Source organism: Euphorbia lathyris, chromosome 7, assembly GCF_963576675.1.
Source record: "Euphorbia lathyris chromosome 7, ddEupLath1.1, whole genome shotgun sequence".
In the NCBI taxonomy this organism is placed as follows: Eukaryota; Viridiplantae; Streptophyta; class Magnoliopsida; order Malpighiales; family Euphorbiaceae; genus Euphorbia; species Euphorbia lathyris.
The window spans coordinates 48396226-48412898 of record NC_088916.1 but is presented as its reverse complement, the minus strand read 5'-3'; the positions used below and the strand labels follow the sequence as shown (position 1 = coordinate 48412898).

Genomic DNA, 16673 nt, shown 5'->3' with positions numbered 1-16673 from the left:
TTAGAACATTGAGTTTTGATTCCAGTAAGCTCTGAAACCAATAGTCCTAATTTCCAATTAAACACAGTGGCATTGATGTTTTCCTCTAAGTAGAAAATCTTCCACGCGAGTGGTTAAAATTTCCAATTAAATAATGAAAATATTCCGATGAGTGGTTCTTATTTTTGCAAAGTGTTTTAAAATCTGTGTCATTTATAGCATTCAACTATGATTTCCTCTTGGGATTTTCTGGGTTTCATTCCAGAATTCTTCAACTTGTTTGCCATAACCCCCACCCAATATTTCTCAAAAATATCAAATAAGTGAAGCGAATTGGAATTGGGAGTCTGATACGAAGAGTTGTCAAAGCATACCTCATAACATCACATCATAATGTTGAAGTGGTATTGGCATACCACAAAGTTTCTCTTAAACGAACTAAACAGCAATTACTTTTAGTAAAAATTCTACTACAGTTCCAGTCTATTGGATCTTATCAATAAAAATGTGATAATTGCGTAATTTATTTTCTTACAATAATCATCTTCCAACGAGGTAGTATAATTTTTATTTTTTCATTAGTTGAGTACATTACACCCGGTCCACCGTAGTAGTTATGTTTAATAACCTCACTAATTTGAGCAATATTGGATAAGACCATAAGTTGATTATATAATTGGGTTAGACTTGTTAATAGGAAAGAGTCCAAAAGATATTGTGTGTATACAGTATATAATCACATTTTAATTGAGCTATTGGTAGAATTAACAATTCTAATTAATAGAATTAATAAGAATTCAAGCAAGTTGGCCACCATGGTTTTTGATTAATTATCTGACATAAGGATGTAAATGGCAGGTTAGCCCAATCAAACATTCTTAAAGCTTATGATGAAATAAGCAAAGGCAGCGACTCCCACTAATCACCTGATTTGGGTCACATAATAATAATAATAATAATAATAAAACCGACCACTGAGATTGCATTATAGTTTGTGACCATAACTTATTATTTAATGCCCACTTTTTGAGTTGGACCACATGCTTTGCAGTATTTAGTGGCTTTCTTCATATATACCTCTCCAAGTTAAGATCAGATGGTGTACCACTCAATAACCCCAATATATATGTCTGGTCGGATTCCCACTTGATTAGCGTGGACTAAGTTTTGGACCATACTCCCTCTCTTTTTCAAAGAAATATATGCATCCATCAATATATGTTGCAGCATTATCTTTGAAAAAATAAAACATGGCTTAATACATTATTTACCTCTGAACTTGTCCAAAATAGTTGATTGACCCTCTGAACGTACATAAAATATTCAGTTAGCCCCCTGAACTTGCATAAAATATAATCAATTAATTATTCGGTTGTAAAAAAGTAAGTTAAATGCGGAAGATATGTTGCACGCATCTTAAAAAAGTAAAACGACCAAGATCGGGGTATGCGATTATAATATTAAAGAAGAAAATGTTATATAGTTGAATAAGTAAGAAATTCTTTTTTAACATGTTTTAATCTATTTTGTGAAATATGTAATAATATTCTAAGGCACGTGTAACATATCTTCCATATTTAACTTACTTCGGGGGGGAAATGATGTATTAAGCCATAAAACATAGTACTTTGTTGGCTACATTATGCCATGACATCTGAGTGGATCCTGTAGATACAAGGATGGTTAGAAGTTTAGAGACCTCTGAATGACATTATTCAGCTGATGATGTTTCATAAACAAGTGCAATTTAGCATTCTCACAAAAAATATAGAGGAATTGTAGAGAATATAGATTAAATATGCATATATAAGTGAAAGAATCAATGACCATTATTTAATATAAAACAAACAATATCTTAGAAATTGGCTTAGTGTTGTCGAGGTGAAGGAGCCATTTCAGGAAAATGCACAGCAGCAGAGGCAAAAGAAGACTTGCAAGGTCTGTAAGTATAAGACCACATATCAGGGCACATCTTCGGCAGTGCAAAGAACATTGCACATTCAACTACTGATCTTTGAAAAGCAAGACCAGGAATGCAATTGTTCCTTACATCAAGCACTCCTTTCTGAATCAATACCCTACACAATGGCCCAACCACTGTAAAATAATTATCAGACAGTGATAAATTAACCAAATTTTGAAGCTTGCACACCAACTCAGGCACCATACCAAACAACATATTTCCAGCAAAATTCAGCTGTTCAACCTTCTCTAAACAAGCCAAAGATAATGGCAATGGACCAGTTAACTCATTATTACCAGCATCAAACACAATTGCCTCATCTAAAAGCCCAATTTCGTAAGGTAAACAACCTGTTAACTGATTGTTTAAGAGCAAAATCTCTGTTAAAGAAGAAAACTCCTTGAAAATGCCTCCTGGTAATGAACCGATGATTCTATTGTTGGCCAATGTCAGATACAGAATATGTGTGCTGCCTATGTTATCAGGTAAAGTAGTCATGAAATTGTTATTGTTGAGAAAGAGAGCATCAAATTCTTGTGCAAATAATTGAGGCGGAACTGATCCAGTAAAGAAATTGAAGCGAATATCCAAAAATGTTAAGCCATTCATGCCTAGAATTGCAGACGGAAATGGACCAGAAAATTGGTTGTTGCTAATGTCAAGCTCGTAGAGGTACGGAAGATTGGCGATATTAGGCGATAGAGAGCCAGAAAAGAAGTTAGAATTGGCGTGAAAGAGTGCAATATCAGGGAGCTGATCGAGGAATCCGTCGAGAGTAGGAGCAGAAAGTTGAAATCCATTGAAATCTATGGAAGCAACGGTGATAGCAGACTTGTTATATGGTGGATTATCGCAGAAGAAGCCTTTGTAAGTGCATATATCAGAGCCATTCCAAGTTTTGGTTATCCCAAGAGGGTCAGAAGTGATTAGGGACTTGAAGTTTTGGATAATTGGATATACCAGAGCTAGTTTTTGATCAATGAACCGTAGGAGTTGAGGTTGGAGAGGTAGAGGTGGGATTGATGGTAAAGGAACTGGTAATTTAGGACAGTCAAGAGAAATGGGTGTTTTGTGATTCTTACAGCTTTTGCTTGCTTCTATACCAAACACTAAGTCTAGAGTTTGGTTGCTGCTGCTAATATTGGAAATGAGAGAAGACAAAAGGACTAAGCAAAGTGCCAATTTGGTGGGCATGTTGATGTATATTTGAGTGTAATGTACATATGTTTGTTTATATATACAATTGTTATAACGAATTATAAGAAAGAGATGGGCAAATAGCTACATCCAGAATCATCTATACTTCTTTACCTACTTTTGTTAATCATTTCCTTTTTCCTTTTTTCAAATATACATTCCTCGTTGCCGACCACAACAGGTCTAGTTTTACTTAAATCATGTCTTGAATTAATGGAATCAATAATATAATGTGTAAAAATACTCTTAACGTTAAAAATTTAAAAACAATTTTACATTTAATGTTTAAAATTATGCAATTTTATCTCTTAGTCTTAGCCGCCAATATCAATTTTACCCCTAATGTTGACCGATCGAATAAATTTAAAAAATAATTCATTAATTATGTCTTCTCAATCGTGAATCTTATTATCTCCATTATATAGTAATTCATTTTATAACTCATTGGTATCAAATTATATATATATATATTCTTGGAATGAAGATTTACCAAGCTGAAGTTTTCCCACCTATTGTTACTTAACACGTGTAACACTTTTAGTTTTTCTGATTGTATAAATACCCGTCTTTCTTCCAGTAATAAATAAATTCAGTTTTATGATATTTTACTCTCTTAAATCTCCTTATCTCTCTAACATATATATATATATATATATGATTTTTTTTTTGAAAAAATTAAAATATTATATTTCCTATACGTAAAAGAATATCTAAATAAAAGTATTAAAAACTAATTCTATTTAGAAAATTTAATAACATACAAAATTTTTGTGACTGATGTAGAATACATGAATAAAATACTTTTATTTTTTTAATGATATTTGAAATTGATCAAACTTGTCAATATTATAAGTAAACTTGCACCATTTAGATGTTGGAGATACAATATCAACTGCACATTATCCAATATATATATATGATGTTTTGTATGATTTTTTGATATACGGATCTCCAAAGCGCCTTGTTGTTGGAATGCTTTCCTATAAAGTAATTGTCGCGTCCGTGCCTTGATAGTAATATATATTATAATTATTAGGTGTGTGATTTTTATTTGATGCTATAGAAAAAGTTTGAAGTTAATTTGATGGTGTTATATATAAATTAAAAATTTAGGATAATCTTAAAAAGATTATATAAAGATGGAGGATCAAACTGGATTTTATCCAGATTTGGATATATATCTTTCCTGAGAATTCGTTCACCTTTGGTTTCATTTTTCATTTTTCCTTTCTTTCTCTGCCTCTTCATCTCATTCATCGTTTCTGAACCGTTTCTTTGATTTACGGAGATTCGACCGTCCAAATCACTTGAAATTGGAACTATAGTATCCTTATGTATAGATCTAAGTCCTAGCCGAAGAGTTTTTGAGTTTCGGCAGTGTTTGGAGGGAAATGTCTTAGACAGAATTTAGAGGCGAATCGATCGGGTGTATTTTGTTCAATTAGTGACCAAGGTAAGTAACTATCACCTATATTTTGGAGTTTTATGTATATAGAGATATATATAATCAAAGAATTTTCAGAAATTGATATTTTAAGGCTATGCAGGAATTTTGTAAAATTGGGGTTTTTCACGATTTTTCTTTTTATTGTGAAATTATGGTTCAAATGAAGCTATTGACTATGCTTCTATATGAATTTCAGATTTTACTTGATTATGTTGATTTAAAGCTTAATTTGGTTGATTTACATATATACATATATGTTTTTGGTTTCAATGTATATATATATTGAACAAAATGAATTTGATGATTTCTTACGAATTGTTTTTGGATTGAGAAATCTGTTGCGGTTATTGTTGTTATTATTTTGGATTGAAGTCCAAATATGATTTTTATGATACAAAAAGGCTAATTGAAGCCAAATGATTTATGGTGATGAAATAGTTTGGAATTTGATTGTGAAAGGAAATTTGAGTACGTTATGATTTTATGATTTTATATCCATCGAGAGCTATCTGGATCGGTGGTTCCATATTTGAAGACCATGTTCAGTGAGGGACATGACCTGTGTACACAGTTTGAAAGACCTATTGGGTATGGCAAAGAAGTGTCGGGTAAGACCATATGGGACATGCAATGTTAAGAGACGTCTCGATTATATATGTGATTATGGATTGATACTTAAGGGGAGAAACTCGAGGATGGATACAATGTTTTAAGTTCATTTGGATTATGTTTTCGGTTATGATTGATTTTGATATAAGGTTTTACGTTTGATTAAATACGAGTTGGTTTGATAAAACACTTATTTGATTACAATATTTTATAAGGTCTTGAGTATGATCTTACGTTTTGAGTATATTTTATACGGTTTTGATGACTATCTTATAAACTTTAGTTTTGAGTATATTTTATAAGGTTTTGATTAAATCCCTTTATAAATATATATATATGTAGCTATGTTAAGTAAAGTTGGTTTTTATAGCTGATAGTTTCTTACTGAGATTTTTGTCTCACGTTTTTAAATGTTTTAATGTTTTTAGGTGAGAAAGTACAGGATATAGAGAATGTTATCGACCGTTTAGACGGGGTTTGGAAGTTGGCTGCTTATTGTTAGAATTATGGTTAGAACTTTGGTATTTCAACTGTAATATAATATGATATTATGATATTGAGATAAATTGGAGACTTCTAAGTGTTGATTATGATCTTTCTATTTCATGTCCGATGCCGATTGAGGTCGTTTTAGGGTCGGGTGTGACAGTAAGAGCTATTGGTTGCCTGACATAGACATTCTGATGTTGAAGTCAGTATTGCTTTTAAGAATAGCAAAAGCAATAGAGGCTAGAGTTTAGAGCATTCTTCAATGGTTCTCTTATCCCAAGTTTATTCTAATCATGAGAATGAATAGAACCACAGACTTGTATATTTGATGATTATATGGTAGTAATACATACTAGCCATACAGTTATGAATATAGGTACATGTTGCAAATGTGTGAGTGGATCGATCCGCTTGAAAAAACTACATGGTGGTCGTTGTTGGTCCCGTGTGATTAGTTCCAAGGGGGGGGGGGGTTAGGAACTAATATAACTTTTTCTTTAATTTATCTTGCTGACTTAATTATTTTGATGAGTTGATTAACTCAACTTTGGTCAGCTTGGCCGAACTTAGCGTAAGACAGCTTTAGTCAGATGCTGACTAAGACTGTTTTACTTGAGAGTTGGGAATTGACGCTAGTGTGGTCAGTTTCCAACTCAACACTCCAATTTACTCAGTATCAGCTTCTTACAGTTTATATGCTGAGTAAATATAACAGTCAACACAAGCACACACACACACACACACACACATATATATATATATATATATATATATATATATATATATATATTTGAGAGAGTTTAGAAGTTACTCAGTATGACTTATCCTGGTTCGGCCTCTCTGCCTACGTCCAGTCCCCAGAGTCCTCCGGGCTTTTGGAATCCAATACTGAGCTCTTTAAAGGTAGAGCACAAACCGTTTACAAGGCATTTGAATATGCAAGAGTACCGTCCTCTATTCTTCTACTCAACTCCTACTAAGCACCACAACCTAGTACTTAGATTTCTCTATCACTGAATGTTTACAACCAAACACTCAGCACAACATTCTCAATATCACGAATGATACAAGTTGTTCTTTTTCAAATGAAGAACACTTTAGATGATTACAAACAATCGATCTAGCATTTACACAGTAATAGAAAATGGGTGTAAGATCTTTTTCTTGTTTTTGAGTGCTTTGAACTTGTATTTTCTCTCTTGTATTTTTCTTTCTGTAAATTGGCAAAAGATCCAAGGAGTTTGATTGTCCTTATATAGATGAAGACCTGAATGAGGATCATTTCAAATGTTTTAGCCGTTAAGTCCAAAACGGCTCTTTTAGGAGACAGCGTCTGGTCAGCTTCAGATTTTGCAGCCAATCCTATCCTCTGATTTCTTCAGGCGTCAGTCTTGTCTTCTTCCTGCAGACGTTGTCTTTTTGTGGCAGTTGTCTTTTAGCTATAATCTGTTGCCCCATGCATCTCGGAATGTGTCTTCTGCGTAATTCTGAGGATTCAATTATTGGTGCAGAAGGTTTGCAAGACTTGTCTTCTAGTGAACGGATCTCTCATGCTGTCTTAAAGATTTACTCAGTTTCTACTTTATTTGTTCTCTTTGTTTGTTGTCAACTTCTATGCTGAGTTCTGTTTTGTAAGACAACTTTTGAGAGGGCTTTTAATGCTGAGTTCCATTCTCCTTTACTTTGTTGAACTTCAGACTTCTATTCTTTGATACTGAGCTTGATTCTACTCAGCTTGTTCTTTGATCTCATGCTGACTTCGTCCTGTCTTACTTTTTATATCTTTTTGTATTTAAGTTTATACTCAACATTGAACAAACAGATTAGTACAATTAAATCAAAGCACTTAAATTTAATTGTCTCTTAATCATGGATGATTTTGTCAAATCAAAATCTTTTGGAAAGGTGTTTCAACAAACTCCCCCATTTTGATGTTGGCAAAATACATAATTATGGAACTCAGCTTTGAAATTCCCCATGATTGATTTATTTTTCACATTTCTGAAATTACTCCCCCGTAAGGGTTGCATCTAATGTCCTGACTTAATTCTAAACCTTCCAATCGAATAAATTCAAGACATTGCTTACACTGACTCAGTTCAATTCTAGACCTTCCAAGATCTAATCTAGGTCAGTTTTTCAGAAATGGTTAAATACTCAGTTTGATGCACAGATTGTTTTAAATACTGAGTATGTTTTACTTTTACTTGTTTGTTCAATTCTGATTTATCAGTTTTTAGCACATAACATTAGGCATGGTATTTGGATAATTTGGATAGAATGGTACTTACCATAGCTTGACTTGTTAAGCATACAAAACATCAAGGTGCACAAAAAAAATATTAAGCAAAAATACATGCTAGGTCCTGAAGTATGACTAAGCTACTTTTTCTTCCTTGAGCTGGCGTGAGCATGCTCCCCAGCTTGATACTTGCCTTTTCCTTTTTCTTTGCTGCCTGATGCACCACTTGCGTGCTGAGTTCCATCTTGTCTGTTCTCCCCCGTTTTGCCATCATCGGGTGGAGGAGGAATGAAAGTATCATTTCGAGCAGCAGCAGACAGGGCGTTGGAATAACGCTTCAACCTCTTTGTACTCTCTCTTAGGCCATCTATAACAGGAACACCATCATCTTGAATGGATCTTGGAACGCGTAAGGAGCTACTCAGTATGCTAACGATGTACTCATGAGATTTGCTGATCCAGGAGACGGACTCAGTGAGCTGGGCATAGGATTGGTGGTACATTTTGAGTACAACTGAGTCAAAGAATTTGAGTTGATCATGGATGTCTTGCACAAAGTTCAGAAATGCATCAGTATTGATGGGGTCAATATCCATCTGGTCCTTATTGACATTGAGGAGGCGCACAACTTCACTCAGTTGATCAATGGTACACTGAGAAGTGGAGGAAATTAATTCACGTGTGCAGTTCAGATCAGAGGTCAGCTTTGAGAAGTGTTGGTTCAACTTAGCAGAAGTGGCATACTCAGGATGACCCGTAGATCCAATGTTGGCCAGGTCCGTGGTCAGCTTAGTAAAGTAGTCTTTGAGCTCAGTAGAAGTAGCATACCCTGGATTTATGTCAGATGGACTCTGGATTTTTCCTTCAAGTGCATTCATATGGTTGACCATCATGAGCAACAGTTCAGTTATCTTGGCAATCTGGTCTTGCTTGGGTTGTTGTGTCTGGATCGTGGTCATAACACTGATGAGATCTTTGAGGCTCCGAATTTCGTTCAGAAGTGGAGTGATGGACGTAATTTGGGAGGACTCAAGATTTTGCAGCCCCAGCAACATCTGTATAAATAGGATTCAAATCTTGGAGTAGAGACTGAGCGGAGGCAATGATTCTGCGCCCAGACTCAGTAGCACTTAGATAGGCCAATGTGCCAGCAGTATTTGACTCAGAGGCAGGAATTGAGGTTGAACTTGATGGTGGTGGAGTTGGCTGCTTATCAGATTGGTTGGGTTTGTCAATGGTTGTGCCTTGTGGTAGCTCAGTACGAAGAGCTGAGTGCTCAACATCTTGTGCATTTTGAGTTTGCGGTGATTGACTTACAGAGATGTTGGCCTGCTCAATATGATGTGGAAGTTGAGCAGGTTGTTCCATAGTTTGCTCCCCATCTTGAGCATCTTGGACTTCGAGCTCTTGCTAGGCAGTATTTGGATTTTCCAGAGTCTTGGCTTGTTCCTCAGTATGAGTAACAGAGGCTTGATTTTCAGCAGGTTCCATAGGAGGAGACACAGTATCATTAGAAAAGTATCTGAACTGGATGTCAGATAGATCAGTAATTTGGTCCCGAAGTGGAGAATCACCCAACAGATCAATAAAAGGTGCTTTGTAGGCTTTCTTCTTTAGCCTTTTGAATGTCTTAGCTTGAGGGGCTGGAGAGTCAGCTTGAATATCCTCACTTGAGTCAGAAGAGGAGTTGTCTCTAAGCTCAGTATTGACCTCATTTTCTGCAATGTTATGTTCGGTGAGCTCAACATCCACTGTTTGAAGTGCCATACTTGGATTCTCCTCTTGCTCAGCATTGTCTTCAGTCTGTGTTTGCTCAGCATGTTCTTCTTCCTCAATATCAGGCTGAGCGTCGTCATTTATCTGTTCTTCCTCTTCTCCCTCAATAGGGGTTTGCTCAAGATCAATCCCGCGACTTTGGACGAAGTGTGACTTTGGAGGGACAACCCAGTCGAGGGGGTCAGCTTCAAAAATTTGCAAAGAAGAGCTTCTTGTTTTCTTCTGCAGAGGTTGTTCTAGAGTCTCTTCACTCTCCTTTTCGTTTCTTTGCTGACCTAGGTGTTTGGTCAGTATCAACTTTCTTCCCTTTAGATACAGCTCGTACCTTCCTTGGGACAGTATCAACATCCTTTGAGCACGTTTCAAGTGCTTTTCTCTTCTTCCTTGTCTTTGCTAGCTCAGCAGACTCAGCAACAACTTTCTTTCCTTTCTTTGGTTCCACTTCCTGTTCAGCATCATTTTCTTCTTCATCTTCCTCAATATCTTCAGTCCCCTTTAAGGGCTGGTTGAATCTTAACCCCAACAGCAGAGCCACGGAAATTTCATTTCCCAAACTCTGAGTTTCATTGATTGTTTCTATTTTCTGATCTTCGAGGATTTTAGTGATTAAGGAGCCCAGTCTAAGTTTCTTACCTCCTCGTTGAAATGCACCGACTAGAAATACCGGCATATTGAGTGGGTTGTAGGTTAGCATGTGCCATATGAAGCACTGCTCGAAGTTGGAGGCCGACGATAATGAGTTGAGTTTTGGGAAGATGAAGTTGGTCAATATGTAATGAGCCATCTTCTGGTTTTGCCCCATACAGGTGCTGGGTATCTCTCCTTTGTGATTTTCTGGTTTGCAGAATCCTTTGACATGGTCAAGCGTTTCTTTGGTTGTCCTAAACTCTTTCCCTTCTTCTGGCAGGTTGAGTAAGGTTGCTAGGTAAGATGGGGTGATTGTAATCTTGTGGCCCTTGACGGAGGTTTCCAAGTAGTCAGCATCTTCTTTGTCAACATAAAGATTGGAATAAAATTCCCTAACTAACCTAGGATATGTTTTCCCAGGGAGAGAGAAGAGTCCTACCCATTTATTCTTCTCAATCCACTCACAGAAGGGTTTTTCAGCGGTGATGAAGCTGGAAGAAAACCATTTACATTTCAGAACTTCCAGATTGTTGACTTTCTTGTGGACCTTGACCATGTTCCTTTCCTTGGGCTTCTTCGAAGAGCTTGCTGGGTCAGCTTTGGGGTTTTTGTTTGAAGTTTGGTTAAACTGTGGAGGAGATTTTGGATTTTCATCTGTGTGATGTTTGCCGGAATCACCACCGGAGACATTTTGAGGGTTTGACATTTTCTTCTCAGAGTTTTTCGAGGGATTTTGAAATTCAGAGAGAGAGATTGGAATGCCAAAGGATTCGAGCGTAAAGATGATTAAGTGGGAAATCTTCCACCTTTTATAGAGATTTTAAATAGATCCTATTCGTTGGACTAGCCGTTTTTCCCTTGGGATATTCAATCGATAGAAATTCTGTCACTTATGACACGTTCGGCGCATGGTCTTTGCCTCTATTACTTACGTTATCCCAGATGCCCTTTTTATTACACGTGTTTGCATTAAATGGTGTAGGTGGGTTTTACTAAGTTTTACTAGAATATGGAACGTTTGTGATGCTAAGTACCTAGTTTTACGTAGATGAGTTTCTTATCTCTTAGTAACTTAGCATAGGATAATCACTCAGCATGTATATCTATTGAGCATAGAGTGATCTTCTACATTTTAAGCACAGTAAGTAGTAGTTACTAATTTTGAATTCACTCAGCATGGCAGTCACTCAACATTCAATTTTTCACATAGAGTTATTGAAGAGGATTAGACATACCGATAGCTTCCCTTAGTATGTTGAATTGTTCACGTGCCAATGGCTTGGTGAAGATATCTGCAAGCTGTTCATCTGTTGGTACGTAGATCAGCTTGATCTCTCCCTTTAGTACGTGATCTCTGATGAAGTGATGCCTTATGCTGACATGCTTCATCCTGATGTGTTGGATTGGATTCTTGGATAGATCAATGGCACTCTTGTTGTCACATTTGATCTCTATTGTTTCTGTTTTTACTCCATAATCCTCAAGCTGTTGCTTTATCCATAGGACTTGGGCAACACAGCTTCCAGCAGCTACGTACTCAGCTTCAGTTATGGACAGGGCTACGGATGATTGCTTCTTCCTGAACCAAGATACTAGACAACTTCCAAGGAAATGACACCCTCCCGAAGTACTCTTACGTTCTAGCTTATCTCGTCCATAGTCAGCATCAGCATATCCAATGAGTGTAAAGTCATTTGAGGTTGGATACCATAAACCTGCATCAACTGAGCTCTACAAATATCTAAAGATTCTTTTTACAGCAATTAAGTGAGATTCCCTGGGGTCAGCTTGATATCTTGCACAATAACATACTGAGTACTGTATATCAGGTCTACTAACCGTGAGATAAAGTAAGGAGCCTATCATACCTCGATAAAGTTTACTATCTATTGACTTACTTTTCTCATCTTTGCATAGGACAGTATCAGTACCCATAGGGGTTGATATGGGTTTGCAATCTTCCATATCGAACTTCTTTAACATCTCTTTGGTGTACTTGGACTGACTTATGAAGATGCCATTCTTACCTTGCTTAATTTGAAGTCCAAGGAAGAAGTTGAGTTCACCCATCATGGACATCTCGAACTCAGTTTGCATTTGTTTGCTAAATTCTTTACACAAGGATTCATCAGTAGCACCAAATATTATATCATCTACATAGATTTGTGCAAGTAGGATATGTTTCCCCTTTTTCTTAATGAACAAGGTTGTGTCAGCTTTTCCTCTGACATAGTTCCTGGTCAGCAGGAAGTTGGTCAACCTCTCATACCAAGCTCTTGGAGCTTGCTTCAGGCTATACAGGGTCTTCTTGAGTTTATAAACGTGGTTTGGAAATTTTGGATCTTCAAACCCAGGAGGTTGGTTAACATATACCTCTTCGTTTATAAAGCCATTAAGAAATGCACTTTTAACATCCATTTGATATAATTTAAAGTTCATAAAACTAGCATAGGCACACAATATACGTATATCTTCTAGCCTAGCCACTGGTGCAAAGGTTTCACCGTAGTCAATACCCTCTTACTGACTATAGCCTTGAGCTACAAGTCGAACCTTGTTTCTGACTACATTTCCATGCTCATCTAGTTTGTTTCTCAAGACCCACTTAGTTCCTATGGACTTTTGATTCCTAGGCTTAGGTACTAAATCCCATACCTCATTTCTTGTGAATTGGTCGAGCTCTTCTTGCATAGCATTGATCCAGTATTCATCATGCTCAGCATCAGCAAAGTTCTTTGGTTCATGTACTGATACAAAAGCCACATTGCTTAGATACTTCCAAAGCTGATCTCTTGTCATTACCTTGTTTTCAGCAGCACCAAGAATGGATTTTTCTAAATGTCCTCGTGGAATTCTTATTTCTTTGGGCAACGCCGAGTTATTTGGAACATGTGTTTCTACAATTTCTGCAGGAGTAGATTGGTCAGCAAAGGTAATTTCAACTTCTTGTTTACCTTTGGCCAGCCTCTGTATTGATGACTCAGGAGCACCATTTTGGTCAGCGGAGGCTGAGCTCAGTTCATCTTCTTCGAGCTGGGTTGACTTCCCTACAGGGTCAGCTTCATCGAACTCAATATGTACAGATTCTTCTACAACCTGAGTTCTTTTATTATAGACTCTATATGCTTTATTGTTTGTTGAGTACCCTAAAAAGATCGCTTCGTCAGCTTTAGCATCAAATTTTGCAAGGTTATCCTTTGTATTGAGTATAAAACACTTACACCCGAATGCACGAAAATAGCCAATGTTGGGCTTTCGTCCTTTCCAAAGTTCATATGGGGTTTTCTTAAGAATAGGTCTAACTAAGGCCCTATTGAGAATATAGCATGCTGTGTGGACAGCTTCACCCCAGAAATACTTTGGAAGCCTATTTTCACTCAGCATGGTTCTAGCAATTTCGACAATTGTTCTGTTCTTCCTTTCAACAACCCCATTCTGTTGAGGTGTTCTAAGAGCAGAGAAATTGTGGTCAATACCACTGGTTTCACAGAATTCATCAAACTGTTGGTTTTTGAATTCTCCACCATTGTCGCTTCTAATATGAGCTACTTTTAGGTCTTTGTCAATTTCAAGCTTTTTAATTAATGTGGTAAACATCTCAAATGTTTCATCCTTGCTACTCAGCAAGATGATCCAACTGTACCGAGAGAAATCATCTACAATGACCAAGGAAAATTTCTTACCTCCCAAGCTGAGTGGCTAGATAGGTCCGAAAAGATCCAAGTGTAGTAATTCCAATGGTCTCTTGGTTGAGACGATGTTTTTACTTTGAAATGACTTCTTAGTTTGTTTGCCTTGCTGACAAGCTTTACACAATTGATCTTTTTTAAATTTAAGTTTGGGCAATCCCTCAACTAGTTGCTTTCTAGCTAGTCTGGCAAGAAGGTCCATGCTTACATGACCAAGTCTTCTATGCCATAGCCAGGAGTTATCCTCTTTAGACACTAAGCATATGTTTTTAGAAAACTGTTTTTCCAAATTCAACATGTATACATTGTCTATACGAGGGGCAGTTAAAATCAATTCATTTGTATTTCCCTCGAGTATTTGACACTTGGTATCATCAAATACAACCTTTCTTCCGCTTGTGAAAAGTTGAGCTACACTCAGCAGATTGTATTTGAGACCTTTAACTAAGGAGACTGACTCAATAGTTGGGTTACCTCCGATAGTACCTGAGCCGACTATCTTACCCTTCTTATTGTCCCCAAAGCTTACACTACCACCTCGTTTAAGCTCTAGTGTGATGAATTGTGTTTCATCATATGTCATGTGCCTTGAGCATGCGCTGTCTATATACCAAAGTTTTGACTTCTCCACGCATGTCAAGCTGACCTGCATTTTAAACTATTCATCTTTAGGTACCCAATTCTTTTTGGGTCCTTTCTTGTTAGTATAAACAGGTGCAAAGTCATTTTTTAGTTTGTGGCGACATACTTTTATAGTGTGGCCATTTTTACCACAGAAGTCACAATGAATTACCCTTTGAGGGTGATACTGAATGTGGTCAGCATTGTTATGCTGAGCATGCCAACATACCTTAGTGGTATGTCCTTTTCTTCCGCAGAAGTCACATTGGACAATCCGCTTGTTGAACCAACACACATCTTTCGTGTGTCCCCTTTTTCCGCAACAGTCACACTGAGTGAACTGTTTATGCTGATTAGTACTTACGTACTCAGCATGAGGTTTATTTCTATTTGAGCCTTTTACTTGACTCTGTAAGGTTGTAACGTCCTTTCTTAGTTTCTTCGATTCAGATTGGACCTCCGTGACAAACTTGTGCATTATTTGCATGTTGCTATGTAAATCTGAATTGTCTTAGAGGAGATATCGGAGGTCACTCAGCTTGACCTCTTCAATCTCGTCACATCGTCTGCTGAGTGATTTTATTTTCTTGTTACATTTTTTGGTTAGTGTGTATAAATCACTCAGGGCATTTACCATCTCATTTCTAAGCAAGAGTAAAGATGTTACCTCATTGTTGTGTTCCTCTTGGTCAGTTTCATCGGAGAGGTCAGCTTGCTCAGATTGAGAATGGTCAGCATCATCAGCCATGAAACATATGTTGGTTGTTTCAGTTGCATCAGCTTCAGATGAGGTTGACTCATCACTGTCGCTCCATGTTGCTACCATAGCCTTTTTGCTTCCCTTCTTCTCTTTCTTGAGGTTTGGGCAGCTTGACTTGATGTGCCCAGTTTGGTGGCACTCAAAACAGGGGACAGTCTTGGAGCCGTCCTTCTTGTATTTGTCACTGGACTCAACTTTGTATCTGTCATTTTTTCTGAATGGCCTTTTGCTGTTTCTGTCACTTCTTCTGAACAGCTTCTTCATCTTTCTAATGAACATGGCCATTTCCTTATCATCAGTTGACTCAGCTTCTGTGGAGTCAGCTTTCATCACTAGTGATTTTTGTTTCTTGTCTTCTGACTTTTCTTTTTCTTTGGCTTCAAAGTTTTGCATTGAAATCTCATTAGTCAGCAGAGATCTGATTAGCTCGTCATACTTGTATGTAGTCAGGTCCTGAGCTTCTTCTACTGCAGTTTTCTTAGCTTACCAGCTCTTAGGTAAGCTTCTCAAGATTTTCTTCACTTGTTCTTCTTCGGTGAAGTTCTTGCCGAGTCTTTTTAGTTCATTTATGATATTATTGAATCTAGCATTCATGCTGGAGATGTCCTCATTGTCGTTCATCTCGAACAGCTCATACAATCTCATGTGTTGATTCACCTTTGACTCTTTGACCTTGTTTGTACCTTTGTAGGTCACCTCGAGCTTTTTCCATATCTCATGTGCTGACTCACAACCTGATATTTTATTGTATTCTGCAGCATCTAAAGCACAGTGAAGCATGTTGATAGCCGAAGCATTATTTTCAAGTTTTCTAAGGTCATCTTCTGACCACGCAGTTTCACTCTTAACAACTTTCTCATTGTCAACAGTTTTATATGGCACGTATGGGCCTTGAACAATTGCTAGCCATGCACTCATGTTTGTGGCTTGGATAAAGTTCTTCATCCTATTCTTCCAGAATGTATAGTTGGATCCAAGAATATGGGAGGCCGACAAATAGATAATCCCTCAGGGAGTATCTGTGTTGTTTGGTTTCCTAGAAGGAAACGAGTGCTGTTTTCAGCCATTTATGGGGATCCGCTCAAGATAGTTATATCTTTGAGTAGTGAGCTTAGGCTCTGATACCACTTGTTGGTCCCGTGTGATTAGTTCCAAGGGGGGGGTTAGGAACTAATATAACTTTTTCTTTAATTTATCTTGCTGACTTAATTATTTTAATGAGTTGATTAACTCAACTTTGGTCAGCTTGGCCGAACTTAGCGTAAGACAGCTTT

General features: G+C 37.1%; 1 protein-coding gene across 1 annotated transcript; it reads right to left on the bottom strand.

Annotated features, from left to right (window-relative positions):
* Positions 1–1497: 1497 nt before the first annotated feature.
* LOC136200593 (uncharacterized protein At4g06744-like) lies at positions 1498–3136 on the bottom strand. The gene has a single exon (XM_065990970.1). The coding sequence runs from the start codon at positions 3134–3136 to the stop codon at positions 1847–1849; it is 1290 nt and encodes a 429-aa protein (XP_065847042.1). The 3' UTR covers positions 1498–1846.
* Between the last annotated feature and the right edge of the window lie 13537 nt (positions 3137–16673).